The 25826-nt window shown below is 39.8% G+C and overlaps 1 protein-coding gene across 1 annotated transcript in view; it reads right to left on the bottom strand.

The window, feature by feature from the left end:
• The window catches only part of LOC139405156 (multiple PDZ domain protein-like), a 140462-nt gene that overhangs the window by 40709 nt on the left and 73927 nt on the right, over positions 1-25826 (bottom strand). Inside the window, 4 exon segments of the mRNA XM_071147575.1 lie at positions 1582-1664; positions 1718-1896; positions 11314-11446; positions 20654-20842. Of these exon segments, the coding sequence (XP_071003676.1) occupies positions 1582-1664; positions 1718-1896; positions 11314-11446; positions 20654-20842 (584 nt within the window).

Raw genomic sequence — 25826 nt, 5'->3', positions numbered from 1 at the left:
TTAAAGGATATTAAAGGATACTGGACATTAAAGGATATTAAAGGATACTGGATATTAAAGGATACTGGATATTAAAGGATACTGGATATTAAAGGATATTAAAGGATACTGGATATTAAAGGATACTGGATATTAAAGGATATTAAAGGATACTGGATATTAAAGGATACTGGATATTAAAGGATATTAAAGGATACTGGATATTAAAGGATATTAAAGGATACTGGATATTAAATGATACTGGATATTAAAGGATATTAAAGGATATTAAAGGATATTAAAGGATACTGGATATTAAAGGATACTGGATATTAAAGGATACTGGATATTAAAGGATACTGGATATTAAAGGATATTAAAGGATACTGGACATTAAAGGATATTAAAGGATACTGGACATTAAAGGATATTAAAGGATACTGGACATTAAAGGATACTGGACATTAAAGGATCCTGGATATGAAAGGATACTGGATATTAAAGGATACTGGATATTAAAGGATACTGGATATTAAGGATACTGGATATTAAAGGATACTGGATATTAAAGGATACCTGACATTAAAGGATACTGGATATTAAAGGATACTGGATATTAAAGGATACTGGATATTAAAGGATATTAAAGGATACTGGATATTAAAGGATATTAAAGGATACTGGATATTAAAGGATACTGGATATTAAAGGATACTGGATATTAAAGGATACTGGATATTAAAGGATACTGGACATTAAAGGATACTGGATATTAAAGGATACTGGATATTAAAGGATATTAAAGGATACTGGATATTAAAGGATATTAAAGGATACTGGATATTAAAGGATATTAAAGGATATTAAAGGATACTGGACATTAAAGGATATTAAAGGATACTGGATATTAAAGGATACTGGATATTAAAGGATATTAAAGGATACTGGATATTAAAGGATACTGGATATTAAAGGATATTAAAGGATACTGGATATTAAAGGATACTGGATATTAAAGGATATTAAAGGATACTGGATATTAAAGGATATTAAAGGATACTGGATATTAAAGGATATTAAAGGATATTAAAAGATATTAAAGGATACTGGATATTAAAGGATATTAAAGGATATTAAAGGATACTGGATATTAAAGAATATTAAAGGATATTAAATGATACTGGATATTAAATGATATTAAAGGATACTGGATATTAAAGGATACTGTATATTAAAGGATATTAAAGGATACTGGATATTAAAGGATACTGGATATTAAAGGATACTGGATATTAAAGGATACTGGATATTAAAGGATATTAAAGGATATTAAAGGATATTAAAGGATACTGGATATTAAAGGATATTAAAGGATATTAAAGGATATTAAAGGACATTAAAGGATACTGGACATTAAAGGACTAGGAAAGACAGGAGAGTTTGGATTCAGCGTTTTGGTTCTGAGGGTGTGTCCTGGTCAACTCCTATCTGGACCTATAACAGAACTCCTCTGCATCACGACTCCAGCCACAGTGTTGGTCAGGTCAGGTTGGTGGCTGGTGTGAATGTCTATATATACAGTAGACTGTAGGTTTGTGTTACCTCATATCTGAACCTATAACAGAGTGTCTCCGCAGCATGGCTCTGCACATAGCGTTGGTCAGGTTGGTGGCTGGTGTGAATGTCTATATATACAGTAGACTGTAGGTGTGTGTTACCTCATATCTGAACCTATAACAGAGTGTCTCCGCAGCATGGCTCTGCACATAGCGTTGGTCAGGTTGGTGGTGGGTTCTCCGTTAACAGCCAGGATAGTGTCCCCGACGCCCAGCCTCCCGTCCTGACAGACAGACCCTCCACGGACCACTGACCGGATCAACATCCCTGAGCCATCCTTCATAGCACTCACTGTCAGGCCTGTTAACACACACACACACATATATACCTGTAGTAACACTCACTGTCAGGCCTGTTAACACACACACACATATATACATACCTGTAGTAACACTCACTGTCAGGCCTGTTAACACACACACACATATATACCTGTAGTAACACTCACTGTCAGGCCTATTAACACACACACACATATATACCTGTAGTAACACTCACTGTCAGGCCTGTTAACGCACACACATACCTGTAGTCACATTACAACACATATACCTGTAGTTACACTACAACACATATACCTGTAGTTACACTACAACACACTACAACACATATACCTGTAGTCACACTACAACACATATACCTGTAGTTACACTACAACACATATACCTGTAGTTACACTACAACACACTACAACACATATACCTGTAGTTACACTACAACACATATACCTGTAGTTACACTACAACACACTACAACACATATACCTGTAGTCACATTACAACACACTACAACACATTTACCTGTAGTTACATTACAACACACTACAACACATATACCTGTAGTCACATTACAACACATATACCTGTAGTCACATTACAACACATATACCTGTAGTTACACTACAACACATATACCTGTAGTCACATTACAACACACTACAACACATATACCTGTAGTTACACTACAACACATATACCTGTAGTTACACTACAACACATATACCTGTAGTTACACTACAACACATATACCTGTAGTCACACTACAACACATATACCTGTAGTTACACTACAACACACTACAACACATATACCTGTAGTCAAATTACAACACACTACAACACATATACCTGTAGTCACGCTACAACACATATACCTGTAGTCACATTACAACACATATACCTGTAGTCACATTACAACACATATACCTGTAGTTACACTACAACACATATACCTGTAGTTACACTACAACACATATACCTGTAGTCACATTACAACACATATACCTGTAGTCACACTACAACACATATACCTGTAGTCACACTACAACACATATACCTGTAGTTACACTACAACACATATACCTGTAGTCACACTACAACACACTACAACACATATACCTGTAGTTACATTACAACACATATACCTGTAGTTACACTACAACACATATACCTGTAGTCACATTACAACACACTACAACACATATACCTGTAGTCACACTACAACACACTACAACACATATACCTGTAGTTACACTACAACACATATACCTGTAGTTACACTACAACACATATACCTGTAGTTACACTACAACACACTACAACACATATACCTGTAGTCACACTACAACACATATACCTGTAGTTACACTACAACACATATACCTGTAGTTACACTACAACACATATACCTGTAGTTACACTACAACACACTACAACACATATACCTGTAGTTACACTACAACACATATACCTGTAGTTACACTACAACACATATACCTGTAGTTACACTACAACACATATACCTGTAGTTACACTACAACACATATACCTGTAGTTACACTACAACACATATACCTGTAGTTACACTACAACACATATACCTGTAGTCACACTACAACACATATACCTGTAGTCACATTACAACACATATACCTGTAGTCACACTACAACACATATACCTGTAGTCACACTACAACACATATACCTGTAGTTACACTACAACACATATACCTGTAGTCACACTACAACACACTACAACACATATACCTGTAGTCACACTACAACACATATACCTGTAGTTACACTATAACACATATACCTGTAGTCACACTACAACACACTACAACACATATACCTGTAGTTACACTACAACACACACCTGATGTAGTTACACTACAACACACAGACATAGAGACGAACACAAACTCAGGTCATGTCATTATAGCTTTTAAAAAAGAGAGAATGTTCTCCTCAATTTACCTGGTTTTAACACAGCTGACACCTCTGATAGTGTCAATAACAGAGGTAATGTTCTGAGTGTCCCCACAGTGGGGTTTCACCCCCAATAACAGAGGTAATGTTCTGAGTGTCCCCACAGTGGGGTTTCACCTCCAATAACAGAGGTAATGTTCTGAGTGACCCCACAGTGGGGTTTCACCCCCAATAACAGAGGTAATGTTCTGATTGACCCCACAGTGGGGTTTCACCTCCAATAACAGAGGTAATGTTCTGAGTGAATTGGGCCAACTCGTTGTACAAGGACACAAACATCCCCCATCCGTCTGCGCTCACAGACAGACACACACACACACACACACACACACACACACACACACACACACATCCCCCATCCGTCTGCGCTCACAGACAGACACACACACACACACACACACACACACACACCCTCCAACCGTCTGCAGTCACAGACACACACACAAACACATACAGGGAGGAGGTGGGGAACAGGTGACTGGTGGGTTAACCCCCAACATTGAACTAATGCCAACACTGACAGACGGCTAGCGTGCACACACACACACACACACACACACACACACACACGCACACACACATGTATATATACCTGTAGTCACATTACAACACATATACCTGTAGTTACACTACAACACATATACCTGTAGTAACACTACAACACACTACAACACATATACCTGTAGTCACATTACAACACATATACCTGTAGTTACACTACAACACATATACCTGTAGTTACACTACAACACATTACAACACATATACCTGTAGTCACACTACAACACATATACCTGTAGTCACACTACAACACATATACCTGTAGTTACATTACAACACATATACCTGTAGTTACACTACAACACATATACCTGTAGTTACACTACAACACATATACCTGTAGTTACACTACAACACATATACCTGTAGTTACACTACAACACACTACAACACATATACCTGTAGTTACACTACAACACATATACCTGTAGTTACACTACAACACATATACCTGTAGTTACACTACAACACACTACAACACATATACCTGTAGTTACACTACAACACATATACCTGTAGTTACACTACAACACATATACCTGTAGTCACACTACAACACATATACCTGTAGTTACACTACAACACACTACAACACATATACCTGTAGTTACACTACAACACATATACCTGTAGTTACACTACAACACATATACCTGTAGTTACACTACAACACATATACCTGTAGTCACACTACAACACATATACCTGTAGTTACACTACAACACATATACCTGTAGTTACACTACAACACATTTACCTGTAGTTACATTACAACACACTACAACACATATACCTGTAGTCACACTACAACACATATACCTGTAGTTACACTACAACACATTTACCTGTAGTCACACTACAACACACTACAACACATATACCTGTAGTTACACTACAACACATATACCTGTAGTTACACTACAACACATATACCTGTAGTTACACTACAACACATATACCTGTAGTCACACTACAACACATATACCTGTAGTTACACTACAACACATATACCTGTAGTCACACTACAACACATATACCTGTAGTTACACTACAACACATATACCTGTAGTTACACTACAACACATTTACCTGTAGTTACATTACAACACACTACAACACATATACCTGTAGTCACACTACAACACATATACCTGTAGTTACACTACAACACATTTACCTGTAGTCACACTACAACACACTACAACACATATACCTGTAGTTACACTACAACACATATACCTGTAGTTACACTACAACACATATACCTGTAGTTACACTACAACACATATACCTGTAGTTACACTACAACACATATACCTGTAGTTACACTACAACACATATACCTGTAGTCACACTACAACACATATACCTGTAGTTACACTACAACACATATACCTGTAGTTACACTACAACACATATACCTGTAGTTACACTACAACACATATACCTGTAGTTACACTACAACACACTACAACACATATACCTGTAGTCACACTACAACACACTACAACACATATACCTGTAGTCACATTACAACACACTACAACACATATACCTGTAGTTACACTACAACACATATACCTGTAGTTACACTACAACACACTACAACACATATACCTGTAGTCACACTACAACACACTACAACACATATACCTGTAGTCACATTACAACACACTACAACACATAAACCTGTAGTTACATTACAACACATATACCTGTAGTCACACTCAGGTCATGTCATTATAGCTTTTAAAAAAGAGAGAATGTTCTCCTCAATTTACCTGGTTTTAACACAGCTGACACCTCATATAGTGTTATTGTTTTAACACAGCTGACACCTCATATAGTGTTATTGTTTTAACACTGCTGACACCTCCGATAGTGTTATTGTTTTAACACAGCTGACACCTCTGATAGTGTCAATAACAGAGGTAATGTTCTGAGTGCCCCCACAGTGGGGTTTCACCTCCAATAACAGAGGTAATGTTCTGAGTGCCCCCACAGTGGGGTTTTACCCCCAATAACAGAGGTAATGTTCTGAGTGCCCCCACAGTGGGGTTTTACCCCCAATAACAGAGGTAATGTTCTGAGTGCCCCCACAGTGGGGTTTTACCCTCAATAACAGAGGTAATGTTCTGAGTGACCCCACAGTGGGGTTTCACCCCCAATAACAGAGGTAATGTTCTGAGTGACCCCACAGTGGGGTTTCACCCCCAATAACAGAGGTAATGTTCTGAGTGTCCCCACAGTGGGGTTTCACCCCCAATAACAGAGGTAATGTTCTGAGTGTCCCCACAGTGGGGTTTCACCTCCAATAACAGAGGTAATGTTCTGAGTGACCCCACAGTGGGGTTTCACCCCCAATAACAGAGGTAATGTTCTGAGTGTCCCCACAGTGGGGTTTCACCCCCAATAACAGAGGTAATGTTCTGAGTGTCCCCACAGTGGGTTTTCACCCCCAATAACAGAGGTAATGTTCTGAGTGAATTGGGCCAACTCGTTGTACAAGGACACACACATCCCCCATCCGTCTGCGCTCACAGACAGACACACACACACACACACACACACACACACACACACACATCCCCCATCCGTCTGCAGTCACAGACACACACATACAGGGAGGAGGTGGGGAACAGGTGACTGGTGGGTTAACCCCCAACATTGAACTAATGCCAACACTGACAGACGGCTAGCGTGCACACACACACACACACACACGCACACACACGCACACACACGCAGACAGATACACACACCTCAGTGGCACAGGTACAAAAAGGGTGCTAGGAAGATTAAACAAACACAGTTGCACACAAACAAGGCTTTAAGAGGCTTGGCTATCTAGTATTCAGCAAGGATAACACACACACACACACACACACACACACACACACATACAACGGGAAACACAAACTTGCGGAGGAGTGCATTAGGACTACACACTAATCAGATCACATCTACACCAAGGGACCACACCAACACACTATGAGCGTACACAATTTGAAGTTAGATCAAAAATAAATGACGTTTTATGTATGTTTAAAATATATAGTTTATTGATTTTTTTAAATATTTCTTCTCTCATTACATTCAAATTACAATACAATCATAGTGCATATGGGTTACAGCCACATAGACAATCACAGTTATTGACCTCTGAGTGACGCTACAGTGAAAGGTCTGATAGGTACACGAACAGACAGCACTTTCCTTCACAGCAACTGTATATAAATATATATATATATAAATGTATATAAATATATATATAAATGTATATAAATGTATATAAATATATATATAAATGTATATAAATGTATATAAATATATATATATATATATATAAATGTATATAAATATATATAAATGTATATAAATATATAAATGTATATAAATATATATCAATACATATCAATGTATATCAATATATTTAAATACATATAAATATATATAAATATATATATATATAAATATATAAATGTATATAAATATATATAAATGTATATATTATATAAATGTATATAAATATATATATAAATATATATAAATGTATATAAATATATATAAATATATATCAATGTATTACAATATATATAAATACATATAAATATATATAAATATATAAATATATAAATATATATAAATGTATATAAATCTAAATATATATAATCTGTAAAGATAACATCGAGTAATATAATATCATATTAACTATCATGGTTTAACCGCTTATTTTTGTCTGTAGGTTTTCCTTAAGACAGACATTTCCAGTTAATAAACAGGCTAGTAAGAATCCACAAAAACCACAAAGACAGAAACAAAGAAATCAAAAAGCAGTTTCACGCATTTGTGAAGAAACCGTCTCAAACGAACCAAGAACTAAAGTGTCACGCATTTGACCTCTCACAAACAAAACAAACATGAAACAACACCCCCATGCATTCCCCAAGGCAAGAAACAAAACATCACAGACTAACAAATGTTCTCACACACACAAACCGTCTCTTTTTTTTTTAGCAAACTACGCGTTAAAAAACAAACGAGACGTTCACATAAACGGTGTTCTCACATAAACGGTGTTCTCACATAAACGGTGTTCTCACAAATGTGTGTTCTAACAAACGATGGGGTCCACAAAACAAACAAAACACGAATTAGGATTCTCACAAATCTCTCACAACTTTCTCAAATGTGTTCTCACAAAAAGGTGAGTTCACCAACAAAAAAACACATGTTCACACAAAACTGCCAAAGCCATACCATACACAGTACAGTAATAAACATATATATAGTTGTAAATGTAGAGCTTTATCTCTTTGGTGTCATTCTGAGCATCTAATGTTGGTAAGGTGTCAGGCAAGGTAATAATTATAAACACACCTTAGTGCTAAAATAACAACAATATGCTCACAACATTCTGTCGTCCCAAATGGACCAACAATAATTCCACAAAGCATTCTAGGTCTGAATGCTCACACAGAGTAAAGTAGCCAAACTACTGCCGAAGTCTGATACGTTCAAAAATTGATTCCGCAGTGCGGGAGCTAACTTCTCTAAAGTGATGGCAAATTAACCAAATCAATAACATGACTATAGTCCTACCATGTTGCTGACAAACCTAGAGACAAAACAGACAGGTGTCACTGGCATTCCTGTCATTAGAGTGATGATGACAATGTGACAGGTAGCCTAGTGGTTAGAGGAGGCAGGTAGCCTAGTGGTTAGAGGAGGCATGTAGCCTAGTGGTTAGAGGAGGGAGGTAGCCTAGTGGTTAGAGGAGGCATGTAGCCTAGTGGTTAGAGGAGGCAGGTAGCCTAGTGGTTAGAGGAGGCATGTAGCCTAGTGGTTAGAGGAGGGAGGTAGCCTAGTGGTTAGAGGAGGCAGGTAGCCTAGTGGTTAGAGGAGGCAGGTAGCCTAGTGGTTAGAGGAGGCATGTAGCCTAGTGGTTAGAGGAGGGAGGTAGCCTAGTGGTTAGAGGAGGCAGGTAGCCTAGTGGTTAGATGAGGCAGGTAGCCTAGTGGTTAGAGGAGGCAGGTAGCCTAGTGGTTAGAGGAGGCAGGTGGCCTAGTGGTTAGAGGAGGCAGGTAGCCTAGTGGTTAGAGGAGGCAGGTAGCCTAGTGGTTAGAGGAGGCAGGTAGCCTAGTGGTTAGATGAGGCAGGTAGCCTAGTGGTTAGAGGAGGCAGGTAGCCTAGTGGTTAGAGGAGGCAGGTAGCCTAGTGGTTAGAGGAGACAGGTAGCCTAATGGTTAGAGGAGGCGGGTAGCCTAGTAGTTAGAGTGTTGGGCCAGTAACCGCAAAGGTTGCTGGGTCGAATCCCCGAGCTGACAAGGTAAAAATATATAATTCTGCCCTTGAACAAGGCAGTTAACCCCACTGTTCCCCAGTAGCCTAGTTAAATAAAGGTTCAGTTCTCTGTCTCTTTCACAGTAATCAACATGGGTTTTCTTAACAGAGGTCCACTCTCTCTTTCACAGTAATCAACATGGGTTTTCTTATTAACAGAGGTCCACTCTCTCTTTCACAGTCAACAACATGGGTTTTCTAATTAACAGAGGTCCACTCTCTCTTTCACAGTCAACAACATGGGTTTTCTAATTAACAGAGGTCCACTCTCTCTTTCACAGTCAACAACATGGGTTTTCTAATTAACAGAGGTCCACTCTCTCTTTCACAGTCAACAACATGGGTTTTCAGAGGTCCACTCTCTCTTTCACAGTAATCAACATGGGTTTTCTTATTAACAGAGGTCCACTCCCTCTTTCACAGTCAACAACATGGGTTTTCAGAGGTCCACTCTCTCTTTCACAGTAATCAACATGGGTTTTCTTATTAACAGAGGTCCACTCTCTCTTTCACAGTCAACAACATGGGTTTTCTAATTAACAGAGGTCCACTCTCTCTTTCACAGTCAACAACATGGGTTTTCTAATTAACAGAGGTCCACTCTCTCTTTCACAGTCAACAACATGGGTTTTCTAATTAACAGAGGTCCACTCTCTCTTTCACAGTCAACAACATGGGTTTTCAGAGGTCCACTCTCTCTTTCACAGTAATCAACATGGGTTTTCTTATTAACAGAGGTCCACTCCCTCTTTCACAGTCATCAACATGGGTTTTCTTATTAACAGAGGTCCACTCCCTCTTTCACAGTCAACAACATGGGTTATCTTAACAGAGGTCCACTCTCTCTTTCACAGTAATCAACATGGGTTATCTTATTAACAGAGGTCCACTCTCTCTTTCACAGTCAACAACATGGGTTTTCTTATTAACAGAGGTCCACTCCCTCTTTCACAGTCAACAACATGGGTTTTCTAATTAACAGAGGTCCACTCTCTCTTTCACAGTCATCAACATGGGTTTTCTAATTAACAGAGGTCCACTCTCTCTTTCACAGTCAACAACATGGGTTTTCTTAACAGAGGTCCACTCCCTCTTTCACAGTCAACAACATGGGTTTTCTTAACAGAGGTCTTCTGTCTCTTTCACAGTCATCAACATGGGTTTTCTTAACAGAGGTCTTCTGTCTGTTTCACAGTTAACAACGTGGGTTTTCTAATTAACAGAGGTCCACTCTCTCTTTCACAGTCAACAGCATGGGTTTTCTATGGTGCCCTTAATAAAAAGTGCAAGTCAACTTTCTTCCTCTCTCTCTCTTTCTCTCACGTTTTCAACTTGATTGATTGAATTCAATACGACTTTATAAATTCAATAAGCCCTTTTAACAGATATTCCCTTTTTAAGAAACACCAGTGTTCACCTCATCTCCTGAAAAAATCTTTGACTTCCCTCGATTATCAGCTTCTCCTCCTCTCCGCCCAGTATCGCCGTGCCGACGACGTACACACACAGACACCCCGCCACAATGAAAAACACCGATAACATACCAAGGCTACGGTTGCCCCTGACAACAGTGATTGTCCTCTCAAAATGGCTGCCGAAAGAAGAAGGGGGCGGGGCCAGGAGCTTATCGCCGTCCTCCATGTTGCCGCTGGAACAATGACGCAGAGATTTCTCGTCCTGAGAAAGATAACAGAAAATAAAGGGATGAATCAATCAACCAATCAACAAAAAGAAGGATAAACGGATGAATGAAGGGCGTGAGATAAGTAACCTAACTGTTTGTGTCCAATGTATCGCTGTCCATTTGTAGCAGGTCTACAAGCTTTTCAGAACAGTTAGGGACGTCAAGAGAGCTTCTGTGTTGTACTTAGAACAGGTGTACGGTAGAGGTAGCATGCTTGGTGCCCATAATCAACACCGGGAACCTTAACCGATCCAGCTGGCCCAATGACACCGATCCAGCTGGCACAATGGCACTGATCCAGCTGGCCCAATGACACTGATCCAGCTGGCACAATGGCACTGATCCAGCTGGACCAATGACACCGATCCAGCTGGACCAATAACACCGATCCAGCTGGCCCAATGACACTGATCCAGATGGCCCAATGACACCGATCCAGCTGGCCCAATGACACTGATCCAGCTGGCCTAATGACACCGATCCAGCTGGCCCAATGACACCGATCCAGCTGGCCCAATGACACTGATCCAGCTGGCCCAATGACTCTAAACAGGAAATAAACTAAGCTATAGACGGAACAGTGTTGTATCTACAGGTCAGTATGATACAGGAACCTATAGAGGAAACAGTGTTATATCTACAGGATGATACAGGAACCTATAGAGGGAACAGTGTTGTATCTACAGGTCAGTACGATACAGGAACCTATAGAGGGAACAGTGTTGTATCTACAGGTCAGTACGATACAGGAACCTATAGAGGGAACAGTGTTGTATCTACAGGTCAGTACAGTAACCTATAGAGGGAACAGTGTTGTATCTACAGGTCAGTATGATACAGGAACCTATAGAGGGAACAGTGTTGTATCTACAGGTCAGTACAGGAACCTATAGAGGGAACAGTGTTGTATCTACAGGTCAGTATAATACAGGAACCTATAGAGGGAACAGTGTTGTATCTACAGCTCAGTACGATACAGGAACCTATAGAGGGAACAGTGTTGTATCTACAGGTCAGTACGATACAGGAACCTATAGAGGGAACAGTGTTGTATCTACAGGACGATACAGGAACCTATAGAGGGAACAGTGTTGTATCTACAGGACGATACAGAAGCCTATAGAGGGAACAGTGTTGTATCTACAGCTCAGTACAATACAGGAACCTATAGAGGGAACAGTGTTGTATCTACAGCTCAGTACGATACAGGAACATATAGAGGGAACAGTGTTGTATCTACAGGTCAGTACAGGAACCTATAGAGGGAACAGTGTTGTATCTACAGGTCAGTATGATACAGGAACCTATAGAGGGAACAGTGTTGTATCTACAGGTCAGTACAGGAACCTATAGAGGGAACAGTGTTGTATCTACAGGTCAGTACAGGAACCTATAGAGGGAACAGTGTTGTATCAACAGGTCAGTATGATACAGGAACCTATAGAGGGAACAGTGTTGTAACTACAGGTCAGTATGATACAGGAACCTATAGAGGGAACAGTGTTGTATCTACAGGTCAGTACGATACAGGAACCTATAGAGGGAACAGTGTTATATCTACAGGTCAGTACAGGAACCTATAGAGGGAACAGTGTTGTATCTACAGGTCAGTATAATACAGGAACCTATAGAGGGAACAGTGTTGTATCTACAGGATGATACAGGAACCTATAGAGGGAACAGTGTTGTATCTACAGGATGATACAAGAACCTATAGAGGGAACAGTGTTGTATCTACAGGTCAGTATGATACAGGAACCTATAGAGGGAACAGTGTTGTATCTACAGGATGATACAGGAACCTATAGAGGGAACAGTGTTGTATCTACAGGTCAGTACAGGAACATATAGAGGGAACAGTGTTGTATCTACAGGTCAGTACAGGAACCTATAGGGGGAACAGTGTTGTATCTACAGGTCAGTATGATACAGGAACCTATAGAGGGAACAGTGTTGTATCTACAGGTCAGTACGATACAGGAACCTATAGAGGGAACAGTGTTGTATCTACAGGTCAGTACGATACAGGAACCTATAGAGGGAACAGTGTTGTATCTACAGGACGATACAGGAACCTATAGAGGGAACAGTGTTGTATCTACAGGACGATACAGAAACCTATAGAGGGAACAGTGTTGTATCTACAGCTCAGTACAATACAGGAACCTATAGAGGGAACAGTGTTGTATCTACAGCTCAGTACGATACAGGAACATATAGAGGGAACAGTGTTGTATCTACAGGTCAGTACAGGAACCTATAGAGGGAACAGTGTTGTATCTACAGGTCAGTATGATACAGGAACCTATAGAGGGAACAGTGTTGTATCTACAGGTCAGTACAGGAACCTATAGAGGGAACAGTGTTGTATCTACAGGTCAGTACAGGAACCTATAGAGGGAACAGTGTTGTATCAACAGGTCAGTATGATACAGGAACCTATAGAGGGAACAGTGTTGTAACTACAGGTCAGTATGATACAGGAACCTATAGAGGGAACAGTGTTGTATCTACAGGTCAGTACGATACAGGAACCTATAGAGGGAACAGTGTTATATCTACAGGTCAGTACAGGAACCTATAGAGGGAACAGTGTTGTATCTACAGGTCAGTATAATACAGGAACCTATAGAGGGAACAGTGTTGTATCTACAGGATGATACAGGAACCTATAGAGGGAACAGTGTTGTATCTACAGGATGATACAAGAACCTATAGAGGGAACAGTGTTGTATCTACAGGTCAGTATGATACAGGAACCTATAGAGGGAACAGTGTTGTATCTACAGGATGATACAGGAACCTATAGAGGGAACAGTGTTGTATCTACAGGTCAGTACAGGAACATATAGAGGGAACAGTGTTGTATCTACAGGTCAGTACAGGAACCTATAGGGGGAACAGTGTTGTATCTACAGGTCAGTATGATACAGGAACCTATAGAGGGAACAGTGTTGTATCTACAGGTCAGTATGATACAGGAACCTATAGAGGGAACAGTGTTGTATCTACAGGTCAGTATGATACAGGAACAAATAGAGGGAACAGTGTTGTATCTACAGGTCAGTACAGGAACCTATAGAGGGAACAGTGTTGTATCTACAGGTCAGTATGATACAGGAACCTATAGAGGGAACAGTGTTGTATCTACAGGTCAGTATGATACAGGAACCTATAGAGGGAACAGTGTTGTATCTACAGGTCAGTATGATTCAGGAACCTATAGAGGGAACAGTGTTGTATCTACAGGTCAGTACAGGAACCTATAGAGGGAACAGTGTTGTATCTACAGGTCAGTACGATACAGGAACCTATAGAGGGAACAGTGTTGTATCTACAGGTCAGTACTGGAACCTATAGAGGGAACAGTGTTGTATCTACAGGTCAGTACGATACAGGAACCTATAGAGGGATCAGTGTTGTATCTACAGGACGATACAGGAACCTATAGAGGGAACAGTGTTGTATCTACAGGATGATACAGGAACATATAGAGGGAACAGTGTTGAATCTACAGGTCAGTACAGGAACCTATAGAGGGAACAGTGTTGTATCTACAGGTCAGTATGATACAGGAACCTATAGAGGGAACAGTGTTGTATCTACAGGTCAGTATGATACAGGAACCTATAGAGGGAACAGTGTTGTATCTACAGGTCAGTACGATACAGGAACCTATAGAGGGAACAGTGTTGTATCTACAGGTCAGTACAGGAACCTATAGAGGGAACAGTGTTGTATCTACAGGTCAGTACGATACAGGAACCTATAGAGGGATCAGTGTTGTATCTACAGGTCAGTACGATACAGGAACCTATAGAGGGAACAGTGTTGTATCTACAGGTCAGTACAGGAACCTATAGAGGGATCAGTGTTGTATCTACAGGTCAGTACAGGAACCTATAGAGGGAACAGTGTTGTATCTACAGGTCAGTACGATACAGGAACCTATAGAGGGAACAGTGTTGTATCTACAGGTCAGTACAGGAACCTATAGAGGGAACAGTGTTGTATCTACAGGTCAGTATGATACAGGAACCTATAGAGGGAACAGTGTTGTATCTACAGGTCAGTATGATACAGGAACCTATAGAGGGAACAGTGTTGTATCTACAGGTCAGTACGATACAGGAACCTATAGAGGGAACAGTGTTGTATCTACAGGTCAGTACGATACAGGAACCTATAGAGGGAACAGTGTTGTATCTACAGGTCAGTATGATACAGGAACCTATAGAGGGAACAGTGTTGTATCTACAGGTCAGTACAGGAACCTATAGAGGGAACAGTGTTGTAACTACAGGTCAGGACAGGAACCTATAGAGGGAACAGTGTTGTATCTACAGGTCAGTACAGGAACCTATAGAGGGAACAGTGTTGTAACTACAGGTCAGTACAGGAACCTATAGAGGGAACAGTGTTGTAACTACAGGTCAGTACAGGAACCTATAGAGGGAACAGTGTTGTATCTACAGGTCAGTACAGGAACCTATAGAGGGAACAGTGTTGTATCTACAGGTCAGTACAGGAACCTATAGAGGGAACAGTGTTGTATCTACAGGTCAGTATGATACAGGAACCTATAGAGGGAACAGTGTTGTATCTACAGGTCAGTATGATTCAGGAACCTATAGAGGGAACAGTGTTGTATCTACAGGTTAGTATGATACAGGAACCTATAGAGGGAACAGTGTTGTATCTACAGGTCAGTATGATACAGGAACCTATAGAGGGAACAGTGTTGTATCTACAGGTCAGTATGATACAGGAACATATAGAGGGAACAGTGTTGTATCTACAGGTCAGTACAGGAACCTATAGAGGGAACAGTGTTGTATCTACAGGTCAGTATGATACAGGAACCTATAGAGGGAACAGTGTTGTATCTACAGGTCAGTATGATACAGGAACCTATAGAGGGAACAGTGTTGTATCTACAGGTCAGTATGATTCAGGAACCTATAGAGGGAACAGTGTTGTATCTACAGGTCAGTACAGGAACCTATAGAGGGAACAGTGTTGTATCTACAGGTCAGTACGATACAGGAACCTACAGAGGGAACAGTGTTGTATCTACAGGTCAGTACTGGAACCTATAGAGGGAACAGTGTTGTATCTACAGGTCAGTACGATACAGGAACCTATAGAGGGATCAGTGTTGTATCTACAGGACGATACAGGAACCTATAGAGGGAACAGTGTTGTATCTACAGGATGATACAGGAACATATAGAGGGAACAGTGTTGAATCTACAGGTCAGTACAGGAACCTATAGAGGGAACAGTGTTGTATCTACAGGTCAGTATGATACAGGAACCTATAGAGGGAACAGTGTTGTATCTACAGGTCAGTATGATACAGGAACCTATAGAGGGAACAGTGTTGTATCTACAGGTCAGTACGATACAGGAACCTATAGAGGGAACAGTGTTGTATCTACAGGTCAGTACAGGAACCTATAGAGGGAACAGTGTTGTATCTACAGGTCAGTACGATACAGGAACCTATAGAGGGATCAGTGTTGTATCTACAGGTCAGTACGATACAGGAACCTATAGAGGGAACAGTGTTGTATCTACAGGTCAGTACAGGAACCTATAGAGGGATCAGTGTTGTATCTACAGGTCAGTACAGGAACCTATAGAGGGAACAGTGTTGTATCTACAGGTCAGTACGATACAGGAACCTATAGAGGGAACAGTGTTGTATCTACAGGTCAGTACAGGAACCTATAGAGGGAACAGTGTTGTATCTACAGGTCAGTATGATACAGGAACCTATAGAGGGAACAGTGTTGTATCTACAGGTCAGTATGATACAGGAACCTATAGAGGGAACAGTGTTGTATCTACAGGTCAGTACGATACAGGAACCTATAGAGGGAATAGTGTTGTATCTACAGGTCAGTATGATACAGAAACCTATAGAGGGATCAGTGTTGTATCTACAGGTCAGTACAGGAACCTATAGAGGGAACAGTGTTGTATCTACAGGTCAGTATGATACAGGAACCTATAGAGGGAACAGTGTTGTATCTACAGGTCAGTACGATACAGGAACCTATAGAGGGAACAGTGTTGTATCTACAGGTCAGTACGATACAGGAACCTATAGAGGGAACAGTGTTGTATCTACAGGTCAGTACAGGAACCTATAGAGGGAACAGTGTTGTATCTACAGGTCAGTATGATACAGGAACCTATAGAGGGAACAGTGTTGTATCTACAGGTCAGTACGATACAGGAACCTATAGAGGGAATAGTGTTGTATCTACAGGTCAGTACAGGAACCTATAGAGGGAACAGTGTTGTATCTACAGGTCAGTACAGGAACCTATAGAGGGAACAGTGTTGTATCTACAGGTCAGTATGATACAGGAACCTATAGAGGGAACAGTGTTGTATCTACAGGTCAGTACAGGAACCTATAGAGGGAACAGTGTTGTATCTACAGGTCAGTATGATACAGGAACCTATAGAGGGAACAGTGTTGTATCTACAGGTCAGTACGATACAGGAACCTATAGAGGGAACAGTGTTGTATCTACAAGTCAGTACGATACAGGAACCTATAGAGGGAACAGTGTTGTATCTACAGGTCAGTATGATACAGGAACCTATAGAGGGAACAGTGTTGTATCTACAGGTCAGTACAGGAACCTATAGAGGGAACAGTGTTGTATCTACAGGTCAGTACAGGAACCTATAGAGGGAATAGTGTTGTATCTACAGGTCAGTACAGGAACCTATAGAGGGAACAGTGTTGTAACTACAGGTCAGTACAGGAACCTATAGAGGGAACAGTGTTGTAACTACAGGTCAGTACAGGAACCTATAGAGGGAACAGTGTTGTATCTACAGGTCAGTACAGGAACCTATAGAGGGAACAGTGTTGTATCTACAGGTCAGTACAGGAACCTATAGAGGGAACAGTGTTGTATCTACAGGTCAGTATGATACAGGAACCTATAGAGGGAACAGTGTTGTATCTACAGGTCAGTACGATACAGGAACCTATAGAGGGAACAGTGTTGTATCTACAGGTCAGTACGATACAGGAACCTATAGAGGGAACAGTGTTGTATCTACAGGTCAGTATGATACAAGAACCTATAGAGGGAACAGTGTTGTATCTACAGGTCAGTACAGGAACCTATAGAGGGAACAGTGTTGTATCTACAGGTCAGTACAGGAACCTATAGAGGGAACAGTGTTGTATCTACAGGTCAGTATGATACAGGAACCTATAGAGGGAACAGTGTTGTATCTACAGGTCAGTACGATACAGGAACCTATAGAGGGAACAGTGTTGTATCTACAGGTCAGTACGATACAGGAACCTATAGAGGGAACAGTGTTGTATCTACAGGTCAGTATGATACAGGAACCTATAGAGGGAACAGTGTTGTATCTACAGGTCAGTACAGGAACCTATAGAGGGAACAGTGTTGTATCTACAGGTCAGTACAGGAACCTATAGAGGGAACAGTGTTGTATCTACAGGTCAGTACAGGAACCTATAGAGGGAACAGTGTTGTAACTACAGGTCAGTACAGGAACCTATAGAGGGAACAGTGTTGTAACTACAGGTCAGTACAGGAACCTATAGAGGGAACAGTGTTGTATCTACAGGTCAGTATGATACAGGAACCTATAGAGGGAACAGTGTTGTATCTACAGGTCAGTACGATACAGGAACCTATAGAGGGAACAGTGTTGTATCTACAGGTCAGTACGATACAGGAACCTATAGAGGGAACAGTGTTGTATCTACAGGTCAGTATGATACAAGAACCTATAGAGGGAACAGTGTTGTATCTACAGGTCAGTATGATACAAGAACCTATAGAGGGAACAGTGTTGTATCTACAGGTCAGTACAGGAACCTATAGAGGGAACAGTGTTGTATCTACAGGTCAGTATGATTCAGGAACCTATAGAGGGAACAGTGTTGTATCTACAGGTCAGTACAGGAACCTATAGAGGGAACAGTGTTGTATCTACAGGTCAGTACGATACAGGAACCTATAGAGGGAACAGTGTTGTATCTACAGGTCAGTATGATACAAGAACCTATAGAGGGAACAGTGTTGTATCTACAGGTCAGTATGATACAAGAACCTATAGAGGGAACAGTGTTGTATCTACAGGTCAGTACAGGAACCTATAGAGGGAACAGTGTTGTATCTACAGGTCAGTACGATACAGGAACCTATAGAGGGAACAGTGTTGTATCTACAGGTCAGTACGATACAAGAACCTATAGAGGGATCAGTGTTGTATCTACAGGTCAGTACGATACAGGAACCTATAGAGGGAACAGTGTTGTATCTACAGGTCAGTACGATACAGGAACCTATAGAGGGAACAGTGTTGTATCTACAGGTCAGTACGATACAGGAACCTATAGAGGGAACAGTGTTGTATCTACAGGTCAGTACAGGAACCTATAGAGGGAACAGAGTTGTATCTACAGGTCAGTACAGGAACCTATAGAGGGAACAGTGTTGTATCTACAGGTCAGTACGATACAGGAACCTATAGAGGGAACAGTGTTGTATCTACAGGTCAGTATGATACAGGAACCTATAGAGGGAACAGTGTTGTATCTACAGGTCAGTACAGGAACCTATAGAGGGAACAGTGTTGTATCTACAGGTCAGTACGATACAGGAACCTATAGAGGGAACAGTGTTGTATCTACAGGTCAGTATGATACAGGAACCTATAGAGGGAACAGTGTTGTATCTACAGGTCAGTACAGGAACCGAGTAAGGCAGAATGTGAACACCATTTACTGAAGTACAGACAATGTGGAATAGGCCACTTCTCTAAGGGGTGGGAGGATAAAAACATACCCTAGGTTGACTAGTTCCTATTCACACACTTGACTCATATCTTTCCATTTGTTTGACCTGAACAGGTACTATAGCAAACAGTAAGGTGAGCTGTGACTATTGATCCAGAGAGTGAGATGACTGCCTGCTTTAGCATATAAACACTCTTTGTTTTTCTCTTTAGTTTGTTATCATTTCCACACGATTTCGGGTTCTTCGTTACACTAACAGAGCAAAACGTACTTTCTAGAGTTAGCATTGTGAGCATTGCTACTTGTTCCAAGTTATTTCGGTCCTTACAGTAGAGTAGCGAAGCTAACCCTGAGGTGTTGATGTCACTTGACTGTTAAGAAGGTTTCTTACCTTCAGTGTGGAGCACGGTTGGCTGTTCCTCTGCTGTGAGCCGTAGCTGTTAGCATGCGCCTGCTGTGTGGAGGAGGCTAGCATCCCAGCTGAGTGGAGAGTGTCCTTCTCATCTCTCGATAACGACTGGGTCTCGTCTCTCGACGACCTCGACGACTCTGGGATGGACTCCAGGACACAACACTCGATCTGGGGGATACGTGAAAGGTCAAAGGTGGAGGGTCAGAGGTGGAGAGGGTCTGTAGGAAACGGAGAGGAATATAGACCCGATAAGAGTTCTGGTCTGACCGAATTAGCATCGAAGCTAACAGGGTAAAGAGAGTAGTTGTGAATGGGGGAATTGGACACTCTCTTTCTCTCTCTACCTGTCTCTCTCTCTTCACAGCCTCCTCAACTACCTTTCCTTCTCTCTTTCTAGTCTCTCTCCTCACCTCCTCCCCACCTACCTTTCCTTCTCTCTTTCTACTCCCTCTCTCCAACTCTCTCTCTCCCCCCACCCCTTTCTCTCTCTAGTAGTGTGGTCAGGCATTGTGTTCATTTCTCAACACCATGAAATATTCAGCAGGTTGGTAACAAGAGGCTCTCTCTGCTGCCCTACTGTTACTAGGACACAGGCAACAACAAGAGTTAAAACACACTGTGGGCAGAAATAAACTACATAAACTACATGTACTGACTGTGTTATGGTGTAGATATAAACTACATGTACTGACTGTGTTATGGTGTAGATATAAACTACATGTACTGACTGTGTTATGGTGGTAAACTACATGTACTGACTGTGTTATGGTGGTAAACTACATGTACTGACTGTGTTATGGTGGTAGATATAAACTACATGTTTTGACTGTGTTATGGTGGTAGATATAAACTACATGTACTGACTGTGTTATGGTGGTAGATATAAACTACATGTATTGACTGTGTTATGGTGGTAGATATAAACTACATGTACTGACTGTGTTATGGTGGTAGATATAAACTACATGTACTGACTGTGTTATGGTGGTAGATATAAACTACATGTACTGACTGTGTTATGGTGGTAGATATAAACTACATGTACTGACTGTGTTATGGTGGTAGATATAAACTACATGTACTGACTGTGTTATGGTGGTAGATATAAACTACATGTACTGACTGTGTTATGGTGGTAGATATAAACTACATGTACTGACTGTGTTATGGTAGTAGATATAAACTACATGTACTGACTGTGTTATGGTGGTAAACTACATGTACTGACTGTGTTATGGTAGTAGATATAAACTACATGTACTGACTGTGTTATGGTGGTAGATATAAACTACATGTATTGACTGTGTTATGGTGGTAGATATAAACTACATGTATTGACTGTGTTATGGTGTAGATATAAACTACATGTACTGACTGTGTTATGGTGGTAGATATAAACTACATGTACTGACTGTGTTATGGTGGTAGATATAAACTACATGTATTGACTGTGTTATGGTGTAGATATAAACTACATGTACTGACTGTGTTATGGTGTAGATATAAACTACATGTATTGACTGTGTTATGGTGGTAGATATAAACTACATGTACTGACTGTGTTATGGTGGTAAACTACATGTACTGACTGTGTTATGGTGGTAGATATAAACTACATGTACTGACTGTGTTATCGTGGTAAACTACATGTACTGACTGTGTTATGGTGGTAGATATAAACTACATGTACTGACTGTGTTATGGTGGTAGATATAAACTACATGTACTGACTGTGTTATGGTAGTAGATATAAACTACATGTACTGACTGTGTTATGGTGGTAGATATAAACTACATGTACTGACTGTGTTATGGTGGTAGATATAAACTACATGTATTGACTGTGTTATGGTGTAGATATAAACTACATGTACTGACTGTGTTATGGTGTAGATATAAACTACATGTATTGACTGTGTTATGGTGTAGATATAAACTACATGTACTGACTGTGTTATGGTGGTAGATATAAACTACATGTACTGACTGTGTTATGGTAGTAGATATAAACTACATGTACTGACTGTGTTATGGTGGTAAACTACATGTACTGACTGTGTTATGGTGGTAAACTACATGTACTGACTGTGTTATGGTGGTAAACTACATGTACTGACTGTGTTATGGTGGTAGATATAAACTACATGTACTGACTGTGTTATGGTGGTAGATATAAACTACATGTACTGACTGTGTTATGGTGGTAAACTACATGTACTGACTGTGTTATGGTGGTAGATATAAACTACATGTACTGACTGTGTTATGGTGGTAAACTACATGTACTGACTGTGTTATGGTAGTAGATATAAACTACATGTACTGACTGTGTTATGGTGGTAGATATAAACTACATGTACTGACTGTGTTATGGTGGTAGATATAAACTACATGTATTGACTATGTTATGGTGGTAGATATAAACTACATGTACTGACTGTGTTATGGTGGTAAACTACATGTACTGACTGCGTTATGGTGGTAAACTACATGTATTGACTGTGTTATGGTGGTAGATATAAACTACATGTACTGACTGTGTTATGGTGGTAAACTACATATACTGACTGTGTTATGGTGGTAGATATAAACTACATGTACTGACTGTGTTATGGTGGTAAACTACATGTATTGACTGTGTTATGGTGGTAGATATAAACTACATGTACTGACTGTGTTATGGTGGTAGATATAAACTACATGTACTGACTGTGTTATGGTGGTAGATATAAACTACATGTACTGACTGTGTTATGGTGGTAGATATAAACTACATGTACTGACTGTGTTATGGTGGTAGATATAAACTACATGTACTGACTGTGTTATGGTGGTAGATATAAACTACATGTACTGACTGTGTTATGGTGGTAAACTACATGTACTGACTGTGTTATGGTGGTAGATATAAACTACATGTACTGACTGCGTTATGGTGGTAAACTACATGTACTGACTGTGTTATGGTGGTAGATATAAACTACATGTACTGACTGTGTTATGGTGGTAAACTACATGTACTGACTGTGTTATGGTGGTAGATATAAACTACATGTACTGACTGTGTTATGGTGGTAAACTACATGTACTGACTGTGTTATGGTGGTAGATATAAACTACATGTACTGACTGTGTTATGGTGGTAAACTACATGTACTGACTGTGTTATGGTGGTAGATATAAACTACATGTACTGACTGTGTTATGGTGGTAGATATAAACTACATGTATTGACTGTGTTATGGTGGTAGATATAAACTACATGTACTGACTGTGTTATGGTGGTAAACTACATGTACTGACTGTGTTATGGTGGTAGATATAAACTACATGTACTGACTGTGTTATGGTGGTAAACTACATATACTGACTGTGTTATGGTGGTAGATATAAACTACATGTACTGACTGTGTTATGGTGGTAAACTACATGTACTGACTGTGTTATGGTGGTAGATATAAACTACATGTACTGACTGTGTTATGGTGGTAGATATAAACTACATGTACTGACTGTGTTATGGTGGTAGATATAAACTACATGTACTGACTGTGTTATGGTGGTAAATATAAACTACATGTACTGACTGTGTTATGGTGGTAGATATAAACTACATGTACTGACTGTGTTATGGTGGTAGATATAAACTACATGTACTGACTGTGTTATGGTGGTAGATATAAACTAAATGTACTGACTGTGTTATGGTGGTAAACTACATGTACTGACTGTGTTATGGTGGTAGATATAAACTACATGTACTGACTGTGTTATAGTGGTAGATATAAACTACATGTACTGACTGTGTTATGGTGGTAAACTACATGTAATGACTGTGTTATGGTGGTAGATATAAACTACATGTGCTGACTGTGTTATGGTGGTAGATATAAACTACATGTACTGACTGTGTTATGGTGGTAGATATAAACTACATGTACTGACTGTGTTATGGTGGTAGATATAAACTACATGTACTGACTGTGTTATGGTGGTAAACTACATGTACTGACTGTGTTATGGTGGTAGATATAAACTACATGTACTGACTGTGTTATGGTGGTAGATATAAACTACATGTACTGACTGTGTTATGGTGGTAGATATAAACTACATGTACTGACTGTGTTATGGTAGTAGATATAAACTACATGTACTGACTGTGTTATGGTGGTAAACTACATGTACTGACTGTGTTATGGTAGTAGATATAAACTACATGTACTGACTGTGTTATGGTGGTAGATATAAACTACATGTATTGACTGTGTTATGGTGGTAGATATAAACTACATGTATTGACTGTGTTATGGTGTAGATATAAACTACATGTACTGACTGTGTTATGGTGGTAGATATAAACTACATGTACTGACTGTGTTATGGTGGTAGATATAAACTACATGTATTGACTGTGTTATGGTGTAGATATAAACTACATGTACTGACTGTGTTATGGTGTAGATATAAACTACATGTATTGACTGTGTTATGGTGGTAGATATAAACTACATGTACTGACTGTGTTATGGTGGTAAACTACATGTACTGACTGTGTTATGGTGGTAGATATAAACTACATGTACTGACTGTGTTATCGTGGTAAACTACATGTACTGACTGTGTTATGGTGGTAGATATAAACTACATGTACTGACTGTGTTATGGTGGTAGATATAAACTACATGTACTGACTGTGTTATGGTAGTAGATATAAACTACATGTACTGACTGTGTTATGGTGGTAGATATAAACTACATGTACTGACTGTGTTATGGTGGTAGATATAAACTACATGTATTGACTGTGTTATGGTGTAGATATAAACTACATGTACTGACTGTGTTATGGTGTAGATATAAACTACATGTATTGACTGTGTTATGGTGTAGATATAAACTACATGTACTGACTGTGTTATGGTGGTAGATATAAACTACATGTACTGACTGTGTTATGGTAGTAGATATAAACTACATGTACTGACTGTGTTATGGTGGTAAACTACATGTACTGACTGTGTTATGGTGGTAAACTACATGTACTGACTGTGTTATGGTGGTAAACTACATGTACTGACTGTGTTATGGTGGTAGATATAAACTACATGTACTGACTGTGTTATGGTGGTAGATATAAACTACATGTACT

This window comes from Oncorhynchus clarkii, unplaced genomic scaffold (genome assembly GCF_045791955.1).
Source record: "Oncorhynchus clarkii lewisi isolate Uvic-CL-2024 unplaced genomic scaffold, UVic_Ocla_1.0 unplaced_contig_2530_pilon_pilon, whole genome shotgun sequence".
In the NCBI taxonomy this organism is placed as follows: domain Eukaryota; kingdom Metazoa; phylum Chordata; class Actinopteri; order Salmoniformes; family Salmonidae; genus Oncorhynchus; species Oncorhynchus clarkii.
Note: the sequence above shows the minus strand (reverse complement) of the source record. Positions and strands in the feature narration are given on the sequence as shown.